At 38.9% G+C, this 16,261-nt stretch overlaps 1 protein-coding gene across 3 annotated transcripts in view; it reads right to left on the reverse strand.

The window, feature by feature from the left end:
- Positions 1-16,261, reverse strand: part of LOC149575019 (plasma membrane ATPase-like) — a 94,361-nt gene that overhangs the window by 64,268 nt on the left and 13,832 nt on the right. For all 3 annotated transcript variants that reach the window (XM_089814878.1, XM_089814877.1, XM_089814879.1), the window contains exons 9-10: positions 230-352; positions 29-133 (exon numbers count right to left, since the gene is read on the reverse strand). In XM_089814878.1, the coding sequence (XP_089671004.1) occupies positions 29-133; positions 230-352 (228 nt within the window). The remainder of the gene's footprint in view (positions 1-28; positions 134-229; positions 353-16,261) is intronic.

Here is a 16,261-nt window from a genome sequence, read left to right on the forward strand (position 1 = left end):
AGAAGAAATAGATTTATTAGAATTGAACCTGTCTAGCCACAGCTAGGGATCTCAGCCCACGTTCTGCAAACTTGTCCATGATGCCATGCACCTTATTTCTCAAAGCTTCCCCACTGTTGCAGAGATCAAGAATCTGCCCATACCCAGGTTGTTTTTATAATTCATATAAACCCATGATTTTAAAATCAATTTGGATCTGGAAATTATGCTTTCAGTAGATAAGAATAACCTGCTCAGGAGCTCCTTTACTAACGCGATGCCAATTTTCTTGAGAGTCAATATAAGTGAGTGCAGTACGCTTGTCTACTGGATTGAATGGCAGAAAATGAATTTCTCTTATGCCTGCTCGAGCCTGAAATACCAGTTCCATATCATTACAGGCAATTCTTTTAAAAAGATGTCTATGAGGAAAAATGTTTTAAACAATTTTTTAAAAATTGTCAATAAAAATAACAAAAACAAGTAAAAAATATAATATTACAGTTGGTTCTTCTTTAAGACATTTAATATATAAAAGTAAGTAAAAGAAATATTTAATCAATAATATAAATCAATTGATATCTTGAATGGCAAATGGTTCAATGGTGTCTGTTATAGGCTGTGGAAGCACTGGTTTCTGCAGGAGCTAGGGCAACCATGCCCTTGGCCTCTGCCCTGCCCTGTGATTTTGCTGCGTGGGGTTGGCGATTGTAACTGCTGTGAGCTGAGAAACATAGAGAAGGGACAGGGTACCTTTTTCTCATTTTGCATCTTTCAATCGATAATGTTGTGCTTTGGTGTGGAAGTGGTGTGGGGTTTTGACTTTTCACTAAGTGGGATTTTTTGCAGATAAGGTGTTTGGCAGCTAATATTTTGTGGTCTATCTTTTGGTGCAACTCTATTTTTTTTTAGGTGGGGGAATTGAACCATGGGAGGCTTGTGTGCCGCAGAGGTGGGAGTCTAGTTCTCAATTCTAAGGACCTTGCATGACTCAACCCAGAGCTTCCCTGGTAGTCTCTAAAGCTATGGATGTCTTAGATCCATCTTCTTATTTGCATGCTAATGTCAAGAATTTTTCTGATGGCATTGCTTCCTCCATAGGGGTTCCTAGAATCAAGAAAGTTAATGGGTGTTTGGAGAGATGCAATGAGCATCCTATCTTGGTGGTTCAATCGGATACAGTCGCAGATGATGTTTCATATTGGAGCAATCATGCTCATCTATAAATTCATGGGACTTCAACTTTCTCTGCTAATCATGGAATCTTGGGCTCAAAAAGGTTTGGAATCCTAAAGAGGGCATGGAATTAATGTTGCCTGCCAACAATTATTTTTTGGTTGTTTTCTTGTGCATGGAAGATAGAAATACAACTTTTAAAGGTAGCCCATATTTCCTTACTCAGATTGGGCTCTTCATCAAACCTTGGACTCTACAAAGGAGCTTCACTCGTGGATGCCTATTTGGGTTCATCTTCCAACGTTCTCCTTTGAGTTTTGGAGAGATGAGATTCTTCATTCCATTGGACTTCTAGTGGAAAATTCCTACTACTCAAACTCAAGATAGGAAGGTAATCTCTTATACTTGAATCTGTGTGGAAGTTGATTTAAATAAAGCAATACCAGACTCTTGTAGAATGGTTCACAACACAGAATATACATAGCAATATAACATGAATTCAATTACACCAACATAACATTCATTACTAGTACCAGAATACCAAAGTGGCGAGGAAATATTATTACTTTATTGATTACCAAAAACTTGAGTACATCCATATTCCAAAGTTGTAATATAATGGTCGGTTGGTTGGGAAAACCAACGGACGCATCCACTCGCTTCCTAACTACCCCAATCCAACAAGACTTAACTAGTTCTAATTACAGCATTACTTTATTATGTACTACATTTATCCACCCCAAAAAGGAAAGACGACTACCCAACAAAACAAAAAGAAAATCAGACTTCAAGCAGAAAGTTGTGAAGACATCCCTAGACTCGGGGCTCCACAGAGCCATAGAAGATCCCATTCATCCGCCTTTTGTTTGGCACAAACTTCCTGAAGTACACGCAATGCATCCATCTTTTTCGTCTCTGCTGTTGTGAATTTCTCTTCCAGGACAGCTTTCTCTATCCTCCATTTTTCTTCCAGGGCAGCTTTTTCTATCTTCCACTTTTCTTCTAGAGCAGCTTTTTCTACCTCCCATTTCCTTGCCAATCCCTTTTCCTATTGAAGTTCCAAGTATGTCCTTCTAAATGCTACTTCCATTTCTACAAGTGCATGTATGAGAGGTGGTTGTTCCTTGGCTAGAGGTATGGTGTACCGGGTAGTCCGCTCTACAACTATTTCCTCTTGCTTGTACCCAACTTGCTGAAGTAACCCCCAATCTATATGGCAGTCTCACTTCATGAATGCTACCAAGGATTCAGCTGCTCTAACTATGGTTTCAAGGTTCTGACTCTTAGCTTGTTTTATAATCTCCTTAACATTTTTGTTATGTTCTCCCCTTCTACCTCCAAGGGGGTCGGCAAGGGTGGAGATACCATCCCAACTTCTTCAAGGAATCTATTTGCCTCTTCTCCGACTTCTTCCAGAAGTCTATTGGCCTCTTCTAGCACTATGTCCTCCACCGGTGTATGATTCCCTAGTATGTCTTGATGTTCAGTTCTAGGTTCTTCTCCCTGCTTCTCATGCTCTGCACCCATTTTTCCTATGGGTTGTACCCCCAAGGCAATAGGGTGTGCTACTTCTATGCCTTGCAGTGTGTGCAGTCTTACCTTGTGCCCACATTTTTTCTGACACCTGAGATCTATCACCTTAGTACGACTCTGTTGATCTGTAGGAACCAAGTTTGCCACTACTGGCAAGGAAAGTCTTGTTGCCCCCCATTGAGGAACCTTCTACTCTCTACTGCCTTCTCCCTCTGTACTATGGTTATCCTCCTATGTATATCTGTCCTCCATGGTACCAACATATATACCGATGCCTTCCTCTATACTAGTGGCGGTACGTCCTTCCTCCGTATTAACCATGGTTCGGATGCCTTCCTCTGTACCAATGGTTGTACGTCCCTCTTCCTGTTGCTTACTTGTAAGAGCCTCTTCCATACTCTTTAACTTTAGCACTCTGAATATCAGCTTGGTGAATCTGGGCGTACTCGGGTACCCCACTTGGCAATGGTCCCTCGACTATCGATAGAAAAGAGATATCTCCAGGTGTGCCCTTCAAGTGGCTTAGACGGATTTATTCCTCCTAGAAATTTGAAGATGTGTATGTACTAGTCTCATCCTCTTCTAAATTGTCCTCTCCAATCTCCTCCTGACTTACTCTTCAACAAATGTTACTTGTTGTACATGTGCGGTTGCCTATCTTGGTTTCTTTTTCTGTGGTTTTCCTCCACCTAACCCTGCTTCGAAGGTGTCGATGTGAACCCACTATGTCATCCCTGGTTTGTAGGGTTCCACTCTGTTTGCTAGAACCAATACCCCTCTATGCTCAACAGCCCCCTGAGTACAAACTGTTTCCAAAAATAAGGTTATGCCTTATGCTTCGACTCCATGAATTCTTGTAACCTCTCTAAGAGAAACTGCGCCCGAGTATTACACCTGTCCCCTCTTCAATCCATCAACCACAAGTAACATCCATAGAGAAATATCTGATGTGTGACTTCCGGCTATAAGCCCCATTGTTCATTAGCTATGAAAAATTTCTTCAGGCCCTAACTATTCTTCTTGCTGAGAATGCTCTCTCATTCCTGTTTTGTGAGGTCATTTTTGCATCTTAACCCCAACCACTTTTTTTTTTCCTCCAATGTCATTAGGGTATTCATCAGTTCCTGTCCTTGATTAGTAATACCGAACACCTTATTGATTTCCTTAGCCAAGTAGGGGATTGTCAGAGTTTGATGTGAATACTAAATTACAGATTTATAAGCTTTCTTATCATAACCACCCACCATGCTCCTTAATATAGATTCAAACTCCTTTAAATTAAAATTGGGCATAAAAATGATTTTGTCTACCTCGGCTCTGTCTAGCGCTACTTTCAATGGATGGTTGTCCCTTCCTTACACTCCTTTCAGCTTGTCCTACATCGTACGATGGAAATTTCTTGGTGTCGAGTACAGTACTACTTAGTACACTAGTGTTGATTCCCCTTCGTGCATGCACTATCCTTCATTGTACATGTACGGCTGCCTAAATTCATACAGCAAATCCCCCTTCCTCTATACAGTTCTTCGACTTCTCCGTACTTGTATGCTAGAACCCACCCATACAGCCCTTGGTAGCACTCATATGCTAGCCCTCATATCTTTGTTTTCTCGTATGTCTTGGTCTTGTACGCTCCTCCTTATCCTGTCTCCTCTCTTACTATCTCCAACTCATACATTGGTTTGGCTTCATACACTCCTTGTTTCGTCTCTGCGCCTAATATCTCCAACTCGTACGCTTCGCTTCCATATGCTAGGCTTCCACCGAACTACTCTCCCATCATCATCTTGGACTTGTATGCCATCCTTGACTCGTATGTCATCCTTCTTCGAATCTATGCTTTGTACATCATTCTTCTCCTAAACTCCAACCACACAGGATACATCTTGGGCGTTAGTTCTCTCCGCCACATATAAGGTGACTTTGGGGTTGTGTTGTTTATTTTTTTCATTTTGTCCTTGGTCCTTCCCTCCATTAATTTTTTATATTTTCCTTTATTTCTTTTTCCTGTCTTTCTTCTCTTATGTCTATAGAGTAAATAGAAACCGACTCCCTTCTTTCTTTATAAAGTTTAAATTTTGGTCCATTAACGAGGTCTTTTTAGGGGTTTATTATCTAAGGTAGACAACCTTAGTGCCCAATTATCTTTTATCTCTAGGACCCTATATGGCTCAAGCCATCTTACTCTAAACTTGCCTCACTTTATTTCATTGTTCCCATTGTACTTAAGTACCAACTGTCCAGGTCTCAAATTCATCTTTTTTAGGTGCTTATCATGCCAGAATTTTCTCCTCCTTATGCTACTTCAGTTGTCCATTGAGCTAGTCTCCTTTTTTCATCCAATTTTATCTGAGTATTGAGTCTTTCCGTTGAACTCTCCACATCCCCCAACCTGTGTTCAACTGCTATTCTTAGGCTAGGTACTACATATTCCATTGGCATTACTGCTTCTTGTCCATACATCAGGTGAAAGGGGGTATGCCCAGTGGTGGCCTTATAGGTAGTCTTGTATGCCCACACGGCTATTCGAAGTCTTTCCTCCCAATCTCCTTTCTCTATGCTACAAGTTTGTACAAAATTGTCACCAATATTTTATTTGTAGATTTTGCTTGACCATTTTCCCTTGGATACTATGGATTGGAAAAAAAATAGAAAATTTTGTACTCTTCATTGTTCTGATTGCCAGATTGACAAAGTGCACCCCACTATCACTCATCAACTGCAATGGTATACTGAATCTTGTTACTATCTGTTTATAGAGAAATTTGGCCATACTGAGAGTTGTGTTGTTAGAGAGTGCTCGTACCTCTCCCCACTTTGTAAGATATTCAGTTGCCACCACTATGTATTTGCATCTATGGTTACTGCTAGCAGGCAAAGGCCCTACAAAGTCCAGCTCCCAATGTTCAAATAGTTCTTGCGGCTATGACAGAAATAGCAGCATGAAATCTCTTTTTAGGGGTTTGCTTGCCCTTCGAAACGTATCACAACTCAAGACCCATTCTCAAGCATCTACATACAGTGTGGGCAACCATATTCCAGCCAATAATACTTTTCAAGTCATAGTATCAGGTCACATAAGGCCTCTTGCCAGCCCTTCATGGGATTCTCTCTGAACTCTTGGAGTTTCTTCATCGATGATGCATCTCCTTAATACCTCGTCTAGCCCCGTCTTATTCAACAATCCCTCGATCAGCTGGAATGTGTCCTCTTGAGTGCAATTTTTGTCCTCTCCGCATTGGCATTTTCCTCAGAATGGTAGCAGTTGACAGGTACTACATGACCCCTTTGTACCACTGAAGTAGTACGGTAATTTGAAACAAATGGGCATCAGGGAAGTCCTCGCTCACTCCGCTTCCAGAGGCTACCCCTGACTTGATTCTTGCAAGCTAGTCTACAATTACATGACTTTTCCTTGACCGAACTATGATTTTGAAAGTAAATTCTTGTAGAAGGATTAGCTACCTACTCACTCTTCCTTGAATCACAGGCTTGTTCACCAAATACATAAGTGCTTGATGATCAACAAAAATGTGAAAGGAGTAGCTAATAAGTAATGTCTAAATTTATGTACTACATAGACCATATCTAAAGCTTCCCTTTCAATAGTTCTATAATTTCGCTCCACCTTTGATAACAACCTGCTTGCAAAGTATACTAGATGGTCCAATTCTTCCTTCCCAATTTGTGCCAGGGTGGTGCCTATTGCATAATTAGATGCATCCACATGGACATGGAATTCTTTGTTCCAGTCAGGGTATATGAGAATCGGGGCACCCACTAGTCTCTTGTTTAGTTCTTGGAAAGCCTCCTCCTATTCTTCCTCCCAGCAAAAGCATTTTCCTTTTCTGGATAGCTTTTCTAAAGGTAGAGATATTTCTACCAATCCTTTTATAAAAAATTTGTAATAGCCCACATGCCCCAAGGACTTGACACTAGTTACATCCGATGGAGCTTCTATATCCAGAATGACCCTAATCTTGTCGGGATCTGTTTTCAAGCCTTCCTTGCATACTATATGGCCAATAAGTCTACCTTGTGGAACCATAAATCTACATTTCTTGGGATTCAAGGCCAGTCTTGCCCTTTGACATCAATCCATGCATTCACCAATGACCTTGAGATGGTGCTCCTTTCCACTGTGAATTGACCAGTCATCGGGAAGGCTTTGAAATTCCCTACACACATACCGTCAAAGATATGCAGTATGATCCTTTGAAAGGTGGTTGGTGCATTACATAGCCCAAACAACATCTTGTTATATGCATACACCCCATCCTCAACTATAAATGTGGTTTTCAGCTTATCCTCCTCATCAATGTTATTTTGGTTATATTTTGAAAACCCGTCCATGAAGGAGTACACTTCATGGCCGCCCACCTCTTCTAGGATACTATCAGTAAAAGGGATTGGGAAGGGGTCTTTTATAGTTACCCCTTCAAGCGTCTGAAGTCCACACATATCCGAATTCAGTTACCGTCCTTTAGTGATATAACTATAGGAGATACCCACTCACTTGCTTGTACTTTGAACATGATTCTTGTCTCAAGCATTTTTGTGATTTCTTCCTACACCTTGGCTGCAAAGTTCTTGTTCATCTGGTACGGTCATTTGCGCACCGGTCTTGCTCCTATTATCAATGGTATTCGATGGACGCACAGCTCTAGTGGTACTCCTTTCAGGGCCTTGTACATCCATGCGAATACATCCTTGTATTCAAGAAAGATCTTAAAAAGTTGCCGCTTTAAACACTGGATCCCAATCATCTCCTATAAGGATCTCCTTGGGTTGGTTCATCTCCCCTAGGTTCATAATCTGTAGCTTGGCCTCCTTGTATTCTACTTTCATGTTTTCACTAAATATATGTGTCGGTTTACTATTGAGAGTGGTTGTACCCTCCTTGTACTCCTTATACCCCTCTAGATACCTTTCTTCTAATTCAAACTCTTGGATTTGCAACATATTACACTCTGGCTAGAATACTTCATAGTCTCCCATTTGCCGATGGAACAAGTCATTTAGAGCACATGTTTTGTCTTCTGAGCACTCCCCCATCTAGAGTACTCCTTCATCTGGTTCCACTCCTTCCCTGTCTTCTCCCTCTGCCTCTGAATCGGATGCCAGATCCTAACTTACAGACTGGTTACTTAGATCAATTTTGTACTTTTTGTCGTCTACATCTATGAAAAGGGTATTTCTCTTCCAATTATGGGTGGCCTTTGCTGTGACTAGCCATCCTCTCCCCAACAACACATCATACCCTTTCTTCTCTAAGGTAATCACCACAAAGACCAAGAGGAACTGTTGTGTAGAAATCACTACCTTTTGTCCCATCAGAGTTCCCATTGCCTTAATTCCATGATGGTCTACACCCCCCAGTTGAAATGTGGGTGGTCAAAGTGTAGGCTTCCTTAATGCCTTCCAAGTCTCCTCAGGTAGGACGTCCATGCCCAATCCTCCGTCCACTATAGTATTTGTGAGTTTGCATCCCATTATCTCCATTTCCACCATTACAGGTGTCCTACCCATCCCTATGGTGAACAAGGTGTTAATCGATTTTCCCACTTGTGCTTCCTCTTTTTCTTTCTCCATGGACAATTCTCCTTGGTCACTTGCTCCTTGTGTTATTGCTACCCGTAACTAAGGTAGCATTTCTAGTGGATCCACAATTTTCACCGGAATGGTAGCCTCCAATACTTGTTTCATGATGTTTCGTAACATCTGGGTGGTTGGAAGTTTAGTTGTACTTGCCTTCCTTCCTCTACCATGTTATCTCAAATATCCTTTCTTGCTTCCTCTAATCTTTCTTTCTCTATGGCTGCATCGAGATATACAAGTTTCCTGGCCTGCATTCTTGTGATGGCCAATACTTCGTTTCCCGACTCTGCAATGTCTGGCATGTTTACCCCTTTTTGTCTAAGGCAATTGGCATCCTCGTGATTATACGGTCCACACCATTTACACAACATTCCTCTGTTATGACCTCCACTGTTCTAGCAGTCTCAAGCAAAATGCCTCCATTGATTGCATCGCCTACATTGAATCACGGGTCTTCCTTTGGATTGTACTGGATAGCTCTCTTAGGTGTGTTATTGTTGTTGTTGCTGTTGCTTCAAATAGAGAAAACTAATAAAGAATTGCAGCCTAGTTTTGATACCAAGTTGGTTTTGTATATCGCTGAAAATGTACTAAGCACTGCCTGGTACAGTATGTGTGTTCCAAATGGCAGCAACCTCTCTTATTTATATTTAAAAATGAGTCAAGAATAGACATGTCCCTTCATGCGACATGTCTATTCATTATTTTGTAATTATTACTAGCATTTGCACCTAAAGGAAATGCAATAGTTAAGTCAGTAATAAATTATAGATAAGTAATATTTAAGAAGATACATTGTGCATATATTTCCATTAATAATGATAATTTTTTACAATGTAATTGAATTGATTTCTATTTTTGAAGATAATTTTTCATTCATCAGATTCAGCTTATGTGTTATGTTATAAAGGATGTTTGTATCTTTTACTACCCTTATATTATAGCACATGTTGGGAGTAATGTAGTTTTGTAGAGTTCCCAACATGAATCAGTTCAAGCCACCATACACACGTGTATTAAATGGTTACCAAATATATTCATGTAATGTAACATGTAGGGTATACATTTAGATTGAGGATATCAATTAGTATTGCTATATAATTTTAAAAAAATTGTATATATGTGGAAATATAGTATTTTTTTATTAGTATTCAATAAATATTATTAATTATAAGCATATCCAAAATCAAATGAGGTGTCAAAAAAATTTATTAGTATGATGGAAAACTTATTTAATTTATGCAATCTTGGGAAACTCTCTCAATCTGATGATGGCTCACAAAATGTGATCTAAAACGATAATATAAGACACTCATACAATTGAATACACAAGTACAAAACATCAACCTAATAAATTATAGAAATCTAATGTCATTAAGAATGAGAGATCTCAACATAATAAATCTCACTTTGTATCATGTTTATCATGAAACAAACATATATTGTAGACGCAATTCTCAAAAAAACAGCCAAACTATGCAAAACTTATATCTTGCATCATTAAGACCATGAAATTCAACTAATTCTAAGTGTTATGTTTCCCAATACACTTTTGTCGACAAAACAGGAAGACCGAGCGATCTTCAACTAAATCACACTATATCAAACCAAAGAGAAATTACCAAAGACAAAATAATAAAAGAAACAAAATATGCTAAACCACCAACAAAATCAAATGTAGAATTATTCGCACCTTTAAAAAACCACAAATTTTGAATAGACTATTCGATGAAAATAGAAATCAATTTTGATAACAAGTATTCCCAACACCATTATTGCCAATTTGACTAAAGAAACTATTACAAAGTAATTGGAAAATATTTGTTTGATATTAATAAAGACCGAGAAGTCAATTTATACAAGAGACTGAACGATGTTTCCTTAGGAAACAATAGTAACGAATAGAAACATTCTATTCTAGATACAAAAAACTAAATATTAGAAACATTCTAACATTTACAGGAGATTTCAATAGATAACCATTAGATACTAAACAAAGATAACAACAACTATCTATTATCGTAATACCCTCCCTTAATGATTAATATATCCAAAGCACAAAGATGTCAAAAAGTGTAAAAGGCGTATTATGTCTACTTAGAGTGCTCCACACTGTTTGTTGTGGGCTGTAAACCAGATTACTTCGATTGGGCAGGTAAGAACTGCTGACATTCAACCTTCATGTGCCCATACTTGTGGCAATAGTTGCATTGAATGTTCTTTTTCCTAGAGCCTTTTGAAGCTACAGTAGAGGACCTCTGCTAAGAAGACTGCTGTGAACCAAAATCACCTCATTGTTGTCGCTTCCATATGCCATAATTGCACAAAATTTCTCCTCAAGACAGCTGCAGCTTTTTTGTTATGATAATGGAATTCGTCTTTCTCATTCTTCTAACTACTTTCCTCAAGGAAATGGTCAAGCAAAGTCTTCTAATAAAAGTCTGATTTCCATTATGAAAAAACTAGGTGAGTGACAATGCAAAAGATTGGCATAAAAAGCTTTTTGAGGCACTATAGGCAGATCGGACCACTCCTAAGAGAGCAATTGGGATGACTCCTTTTGAACTGGTGTATGGTATTGAAGCACAATTATCTCTACCTCTTGAACTAGCAACAATCAAACTTCAAAAGGTTATTGAAAATGAGGTCTTCCAAAATGCCTTATAGAGAAAAGAATTTGTTATCTCATGAAGATTGAAGAAGAAAGAGAAAGAACAGTTGATCATATAACTATCCACCAGGCATGGATTAAGAAGATTTTTGATAAAAAGTTCAGACCCTGGAATTTCATGGGGAATGATAAGGTATTGCTATGGGATAAAAGGAGAGAACCCAAGGGTGCACATGGGAAGTTCAAATCACTTTGGAAGGGCCCTTTCGAAATTAGTAAAGTTCTTGGAGCAAACTCTTTCAGACTCAGCTACCTGGATGGAACTGACTTGCCCTTGTCTTATAATGGACAGGGCTTGAAGCTTTATCAGCTTTAGTCCTTTTAGTTTGTGCTTTGCAATTTTTTTGTGCCTTAGGTTAAGTTCTTTCCTTGTTTTGTTAGCAATAGTGCAAAACCAAAGATGTCTAAATTCCTTTTGAGTCCCTTACTATCAAAATCCCCAGTCAGAGCCAATTGTTACCCATGTATGGTTCACCTATATGTATTCATAATCATGGTAGTTTTAAGCTTTGTTTCTTGGCAAAGAGTCTCCAATGGAAATCTTCAGTTTAAGCATTGGCCAGTAAAATGCTTTTTGATTTTATATTTTCGGTCTAACAAACTCTTGAACATGAACATTGAACATCTTGTTCAAGATTCAATGTTCATAAGTTTGAGAGTCTTCTTCTGTCGGGTTAGTTCAAGTTGGAGAGTCTTTTGTTCTCACGGATACTTTTTCTCATTGTTGAAGTTGAACAATGAACTTTCTTGTTCAGAGTTCATAGGTTCACCCGTATTTCTAAATTTTGTTGTCTTGAGAGCATAGTTTCCAACATTTCTTGACTTTTGAACTTGAACCTTGAACTGTTCTTGTAGCTCAAAGGTTCATGTTCGCTTGGTTGAAAAAGCTTATATTAGTAGTGGCACGTGTCCAAGCAAGTCGTGGTACGGAGAATATCTTTTCATTATCGAGATCTAAGGGAAAGATACCTATTAATTGGGAGTTAATGGTAATAATGGCAAGACATGTTTTGGTACGTGCGAAATCCAAATGAGCTTTTAATGATGGAAAGTATCAATCCCTTCACCAGTCTTGTCAGCCATTCGCATGCTTTTGATCCAAGTCTTATGTTTTAAAAGAAGTTACCTCATTCTCATTCCTTTTGCCATTGTTTTTTTAAGTAAGGATTTTTCTTGTCTTGTCTGGCCATACACGAAGGTAGCTTAAGCATTTCTTTTGGCAAAGCTTGCATGCACCCAGCACGGTGAGTTTCTCGCCTTTCCTTGTCAAGTGTTATTTCTTTCCTGCATTAATTTAAGGGTTGTGAATTCTTTCGTTGTTGCTCTATTTTGATTAACCCTTCCTGCTATGGTTGCATTTTGTCCTAAATTACCTGATAAGGTTAAGGAATCCGTCATAAGTAGTGTCTTGCCTAATATTAAAGACACTTTCCTTGCAAAGGAGGACATGGGCAAGTTATTAGCTAGATTTTCAAACCCAAAGCCCGGGTCTATATCCCAGAAGGTTTCAGAGAGTGGGTTGTTACGAGCGTCTACCTTCCCTGAAGCCTTTCCTTGCCCAGAATTAATCCTAGCATGCAAAGATAGGTATGACACAGCTGAAAAGTGTATCTGTGCCTTTAGTGGTGAGGTCTTGGTATATGTCAATCGAATTGTTATAATGGGTGCATTGAGGATCCCTTTGCACGAGGACTATGAAGATTGGACTATCAGCTCTTCCTACACACAATTCTCTATGGATGTCACTGAACTTAATAATACAATTGCTAAAGGTTGGCTTTTCAAATCTGAGAGAGAAGGTTCCCGCCTTCCGCATCCATTAACCAAAGAGCATATGATTCTTGAGATTAAAGATGTCATAACACTGTTGAATAGAGTGAAAGGGAACCCCCATGCTTTTCATTGGGAGAATTGGATGTACTTTTTCATTCAAACTACTTTGGGGGAAGATAAATTAATCGACTGGGCAGATATTATAGCAACTAGGCTTCAAGAGGAACTTTCTCAAGTTTACGGAACTTCTAGCTTTTATATGTCCTCCTATTTGTTTTATATCTTGGCTTGTGGCAAAGAATGGAAGGGTTTACCTCACTTGGACTAGAACCAAAGCATGTTGATTTATGAATACTATCCCCTTTTGCAAAACAACAAGAACCCACAAGGTTTCAAAATACTTCAAGATACCTTCTTGGCTAAACTGGTGTTCGGGCTTCAAGAAAAAGAGAACACAAGACTAACAGAGGAAGCCGCTCAACTAATTGACATTTATGGCAGTGTCTTTACTCAATCCCCAAAGCTCACTTACCCAAGAGTTGGATGATACGAAGGAAAACCCCTAAGATTGCCTTGACACTGCCTAGATCGTTTTGTATTGATTGAAATATGTAGACAATTGGCTGAAGTAGAAAAAGGTTGTAAAACTCAGAAAGGTTCCGACTACACATTCCATGTTGAGCTCAAACATTATAGCTGCAAGACAATCCATGATGCCCTGAAGCTTAAGGTTGAAATTAAATCCATGAACCTCTTGACCTAGTCCGCCAGACCTAACTTTGATAGCCAAATATTTGCCCTAAAATATTTTGAGCTAGGTTCATCTACTTTTCATGTCCCTCATCTAGAAGACTCATGGGTTGACTGTCAGGATGATTTTGAGGTTAGGAGAAAGTTGTGGTCTAGATTGTCGCTAGCCCAAATCAAAGATTTTAATCTTTCGCTAGATATCTCTGGAGTAGTTGAAGAGGAGAATGAAGAAACTGTTGACTCAGCTTATATTGAACAAGTGGAGGCTTACTCTTTATCGGCAATTGACTGGACCATACCAGAAGAAGATGACTTGCATGCTAAAACCTTGCCTATCCTAACCAGAATAGAGCAATGGCTCTTAAACAAAAGGCAATCAAAATCAGTGACTCATAGTGTTCAAGAAGTTCTTGCTAGCCCCTGTTCGCCCATGGTTGTTCCTAATACTAATGAAGTTGTTCCCTCTCCCACTACAAGTAAACCAAAGTCAAGAGTTGAACTTGAACACCTTGTTCAAAGTTCAATTCAACTCCCTCCTTCCGTCAAGTGGACTCGCTCTCGTAGCAGAAAGAAGCAAGAACAGCCAAGCATTCCGAAAAAACTTGCAATAAGTCAGTTACAATTGATCTTGATTTAAGAGAAGAACCTTCTGTTGAAATCCTAAGTGCTGAAATGGAGCAAGGGAATCTACAAGTGATGGAAGGAGCCAATACTCTAAGTTCAATGGTGCTCAATTCATCCCCTGTTCTGCAAACCCCTCCTCCTAGGGAAATCCAGCCATTCCTAATTGGTTCAACCTGTTTGTGAGTAAGAAAAGGAGTATAGTTCCAGCAACTCTTCCAGTAGGTGGTATGGTAAGCAAATGTCTCAGAAAGACTCCCAAAACTAAGAAAGCAAAGATTGAGACCATGCTAAATGTTGATGAGAATACAAGACAATGGATAGCTGATGTGATGAAGCCATTGCCTAACAAGAGTATAGATGATGTGCTTCCCCAAGATTATACAGTAGAGAAAACAATCCTTGATCCTACCTCCAAAGCAGCAGATATGAAAATATGGACTGCTGGAAATTCAAGGATTTCTCACCACATATGGAAGGATCAAAGGGATAAACAGGAACTAAAACAGTCCTTGTGAAAGATGGTTTAATATATTCAGGAGATTCAAAATCCAAATACAGAGGTTTTGCCAACTGATATTTCTGTCATTGATGTCACTTCTCCTCTTAATAAAAGTTTTATTGAACAGGTTAAGAGAGATCGCTCTATTTCTCAAGCCCGTGGTGAATGGTTGAATGTAGTTCATACCCAGGCAACCAGTTATTTCTCCCACTTTACTAACACTAATGAGAGAGCTGACAAGTTGGTGACCACTCTGGATCATAAATGAATTCCTGGGAATCTGAGAAAATCAAGTGGGATGAATACATCATTGACATTTCAGAGGTTCAAGAATATGGAACAGACAAGTTCCTGGCTGAAAATTCAGAGGTAAAATTTGATGTTCATTTTCTTTTCATTGCCAGAGCTAATTTAGAATGGAGAAATATAGTAATTGAACAAGGATTGGAGGAATGCTTTGAGCTGCTAAAGGAAGTGGGGTGTTTGAAGGAGATCCTAACGGCTAACATCAAGTGCATTGATGTTAAAATCATGGATAACAAGGACCAAAACGAGAAACACCCGAAGGAAGTGGAGACGGCTTTCTTCTCTAAGGTGGAGTTGCTGAAAGAAATGAGCAAGGTCTCTGTTAAAGACTTAACCATCATAGCCAGCGCAGATTCTATGATGATCATCTGCACAGATCATTTAGAGATACAGGATTAAAAGTTCAATCAGATCTGTAGGATCATGAAGATGTGGAAACTTTGACTGGAGCAGCTTGGCGTCCCGCAACAACAAGAACTTATCAATTTCCTTACAACACATAAGGCCTGGAAAGAAGCTAGTGTTGGTTGCTCTAACTCCCAGGATCCGCATAATGACGTCCACGACACAGTTGGAGCTTAAAAGATGATTGTGAGGCCACGTGCCTTAGTTTCTTGTTTTTATTTTAATTTACGCTTTAAAACTTGGTTCTATTTAAACAGTTGGTAACTCCTTAAGGAGTTAGTTTTAAAACTGATTTGGAAAGCCTTGCGTAGCTATATATACTTTGTTTTAATCAACCTTGAGGGTCGGCTCTCTGGACTTAGATAGTTTGCTATTTCAATCAAGTTAGTGGTTGTTTCTTTTTGTTTGAAGACGGTAAGTTGGTGATAAAAGAGTTAATCGTATGGTTATTTTCTGGGCATCTTTTTGATGATCGTGTGATTATCTTACTTGATGGTATTTTCGTATGAAATTCATTATTGCGTTGGTGTTGCTTCATTAACTAGGTTGGAGGTGTGATTTTTCTTTTATTCAGTTTGGTGAGCCTGATCATAAATCTGAAATCTTTAAATATGTGTCATGTGGCATGTATCAAATATCAAATGTATAATCTATAACATTCTTTTGTGTTTATGGGAGAATGTTTTTGCTTTCCTCAAGTTCTTTCAAATTAAAAAAGAAAATGTTATAATTCATTTACAATAAGAGCCATATGGATAAATCATAGTAGAAGGGAGTTTTGCCTTTAAACATAGAAGGTCTTTGTGAGTTTTCAAGACTCATTTGTGGTGAAAACTGTTTTTCCTATTAATGTAAACATAAATAGCTGGGAGGGAAAAACTATTCGCTAACAATCTACAGCGAAATCTTTCCGTTTTGAGTTATCTCGACAAAAAATCCACATAACC

Source organism: Cupressus sempervirens, chromosome 2, assembly GCF_028749045.1.
Source record: "Cupressus sempervirens isolate cs-2001-9-10 chromosome 2, ASM2874904v1, whole genome shotgun sequence".
Taxonomy (NCBI): domain Eukaryota; kingdom Viridiplantae; phylum Streptophyta; class Pinopsida; order Cupressales; family Cupressaceae; genus Cupressus; species Cupressus sempervirens.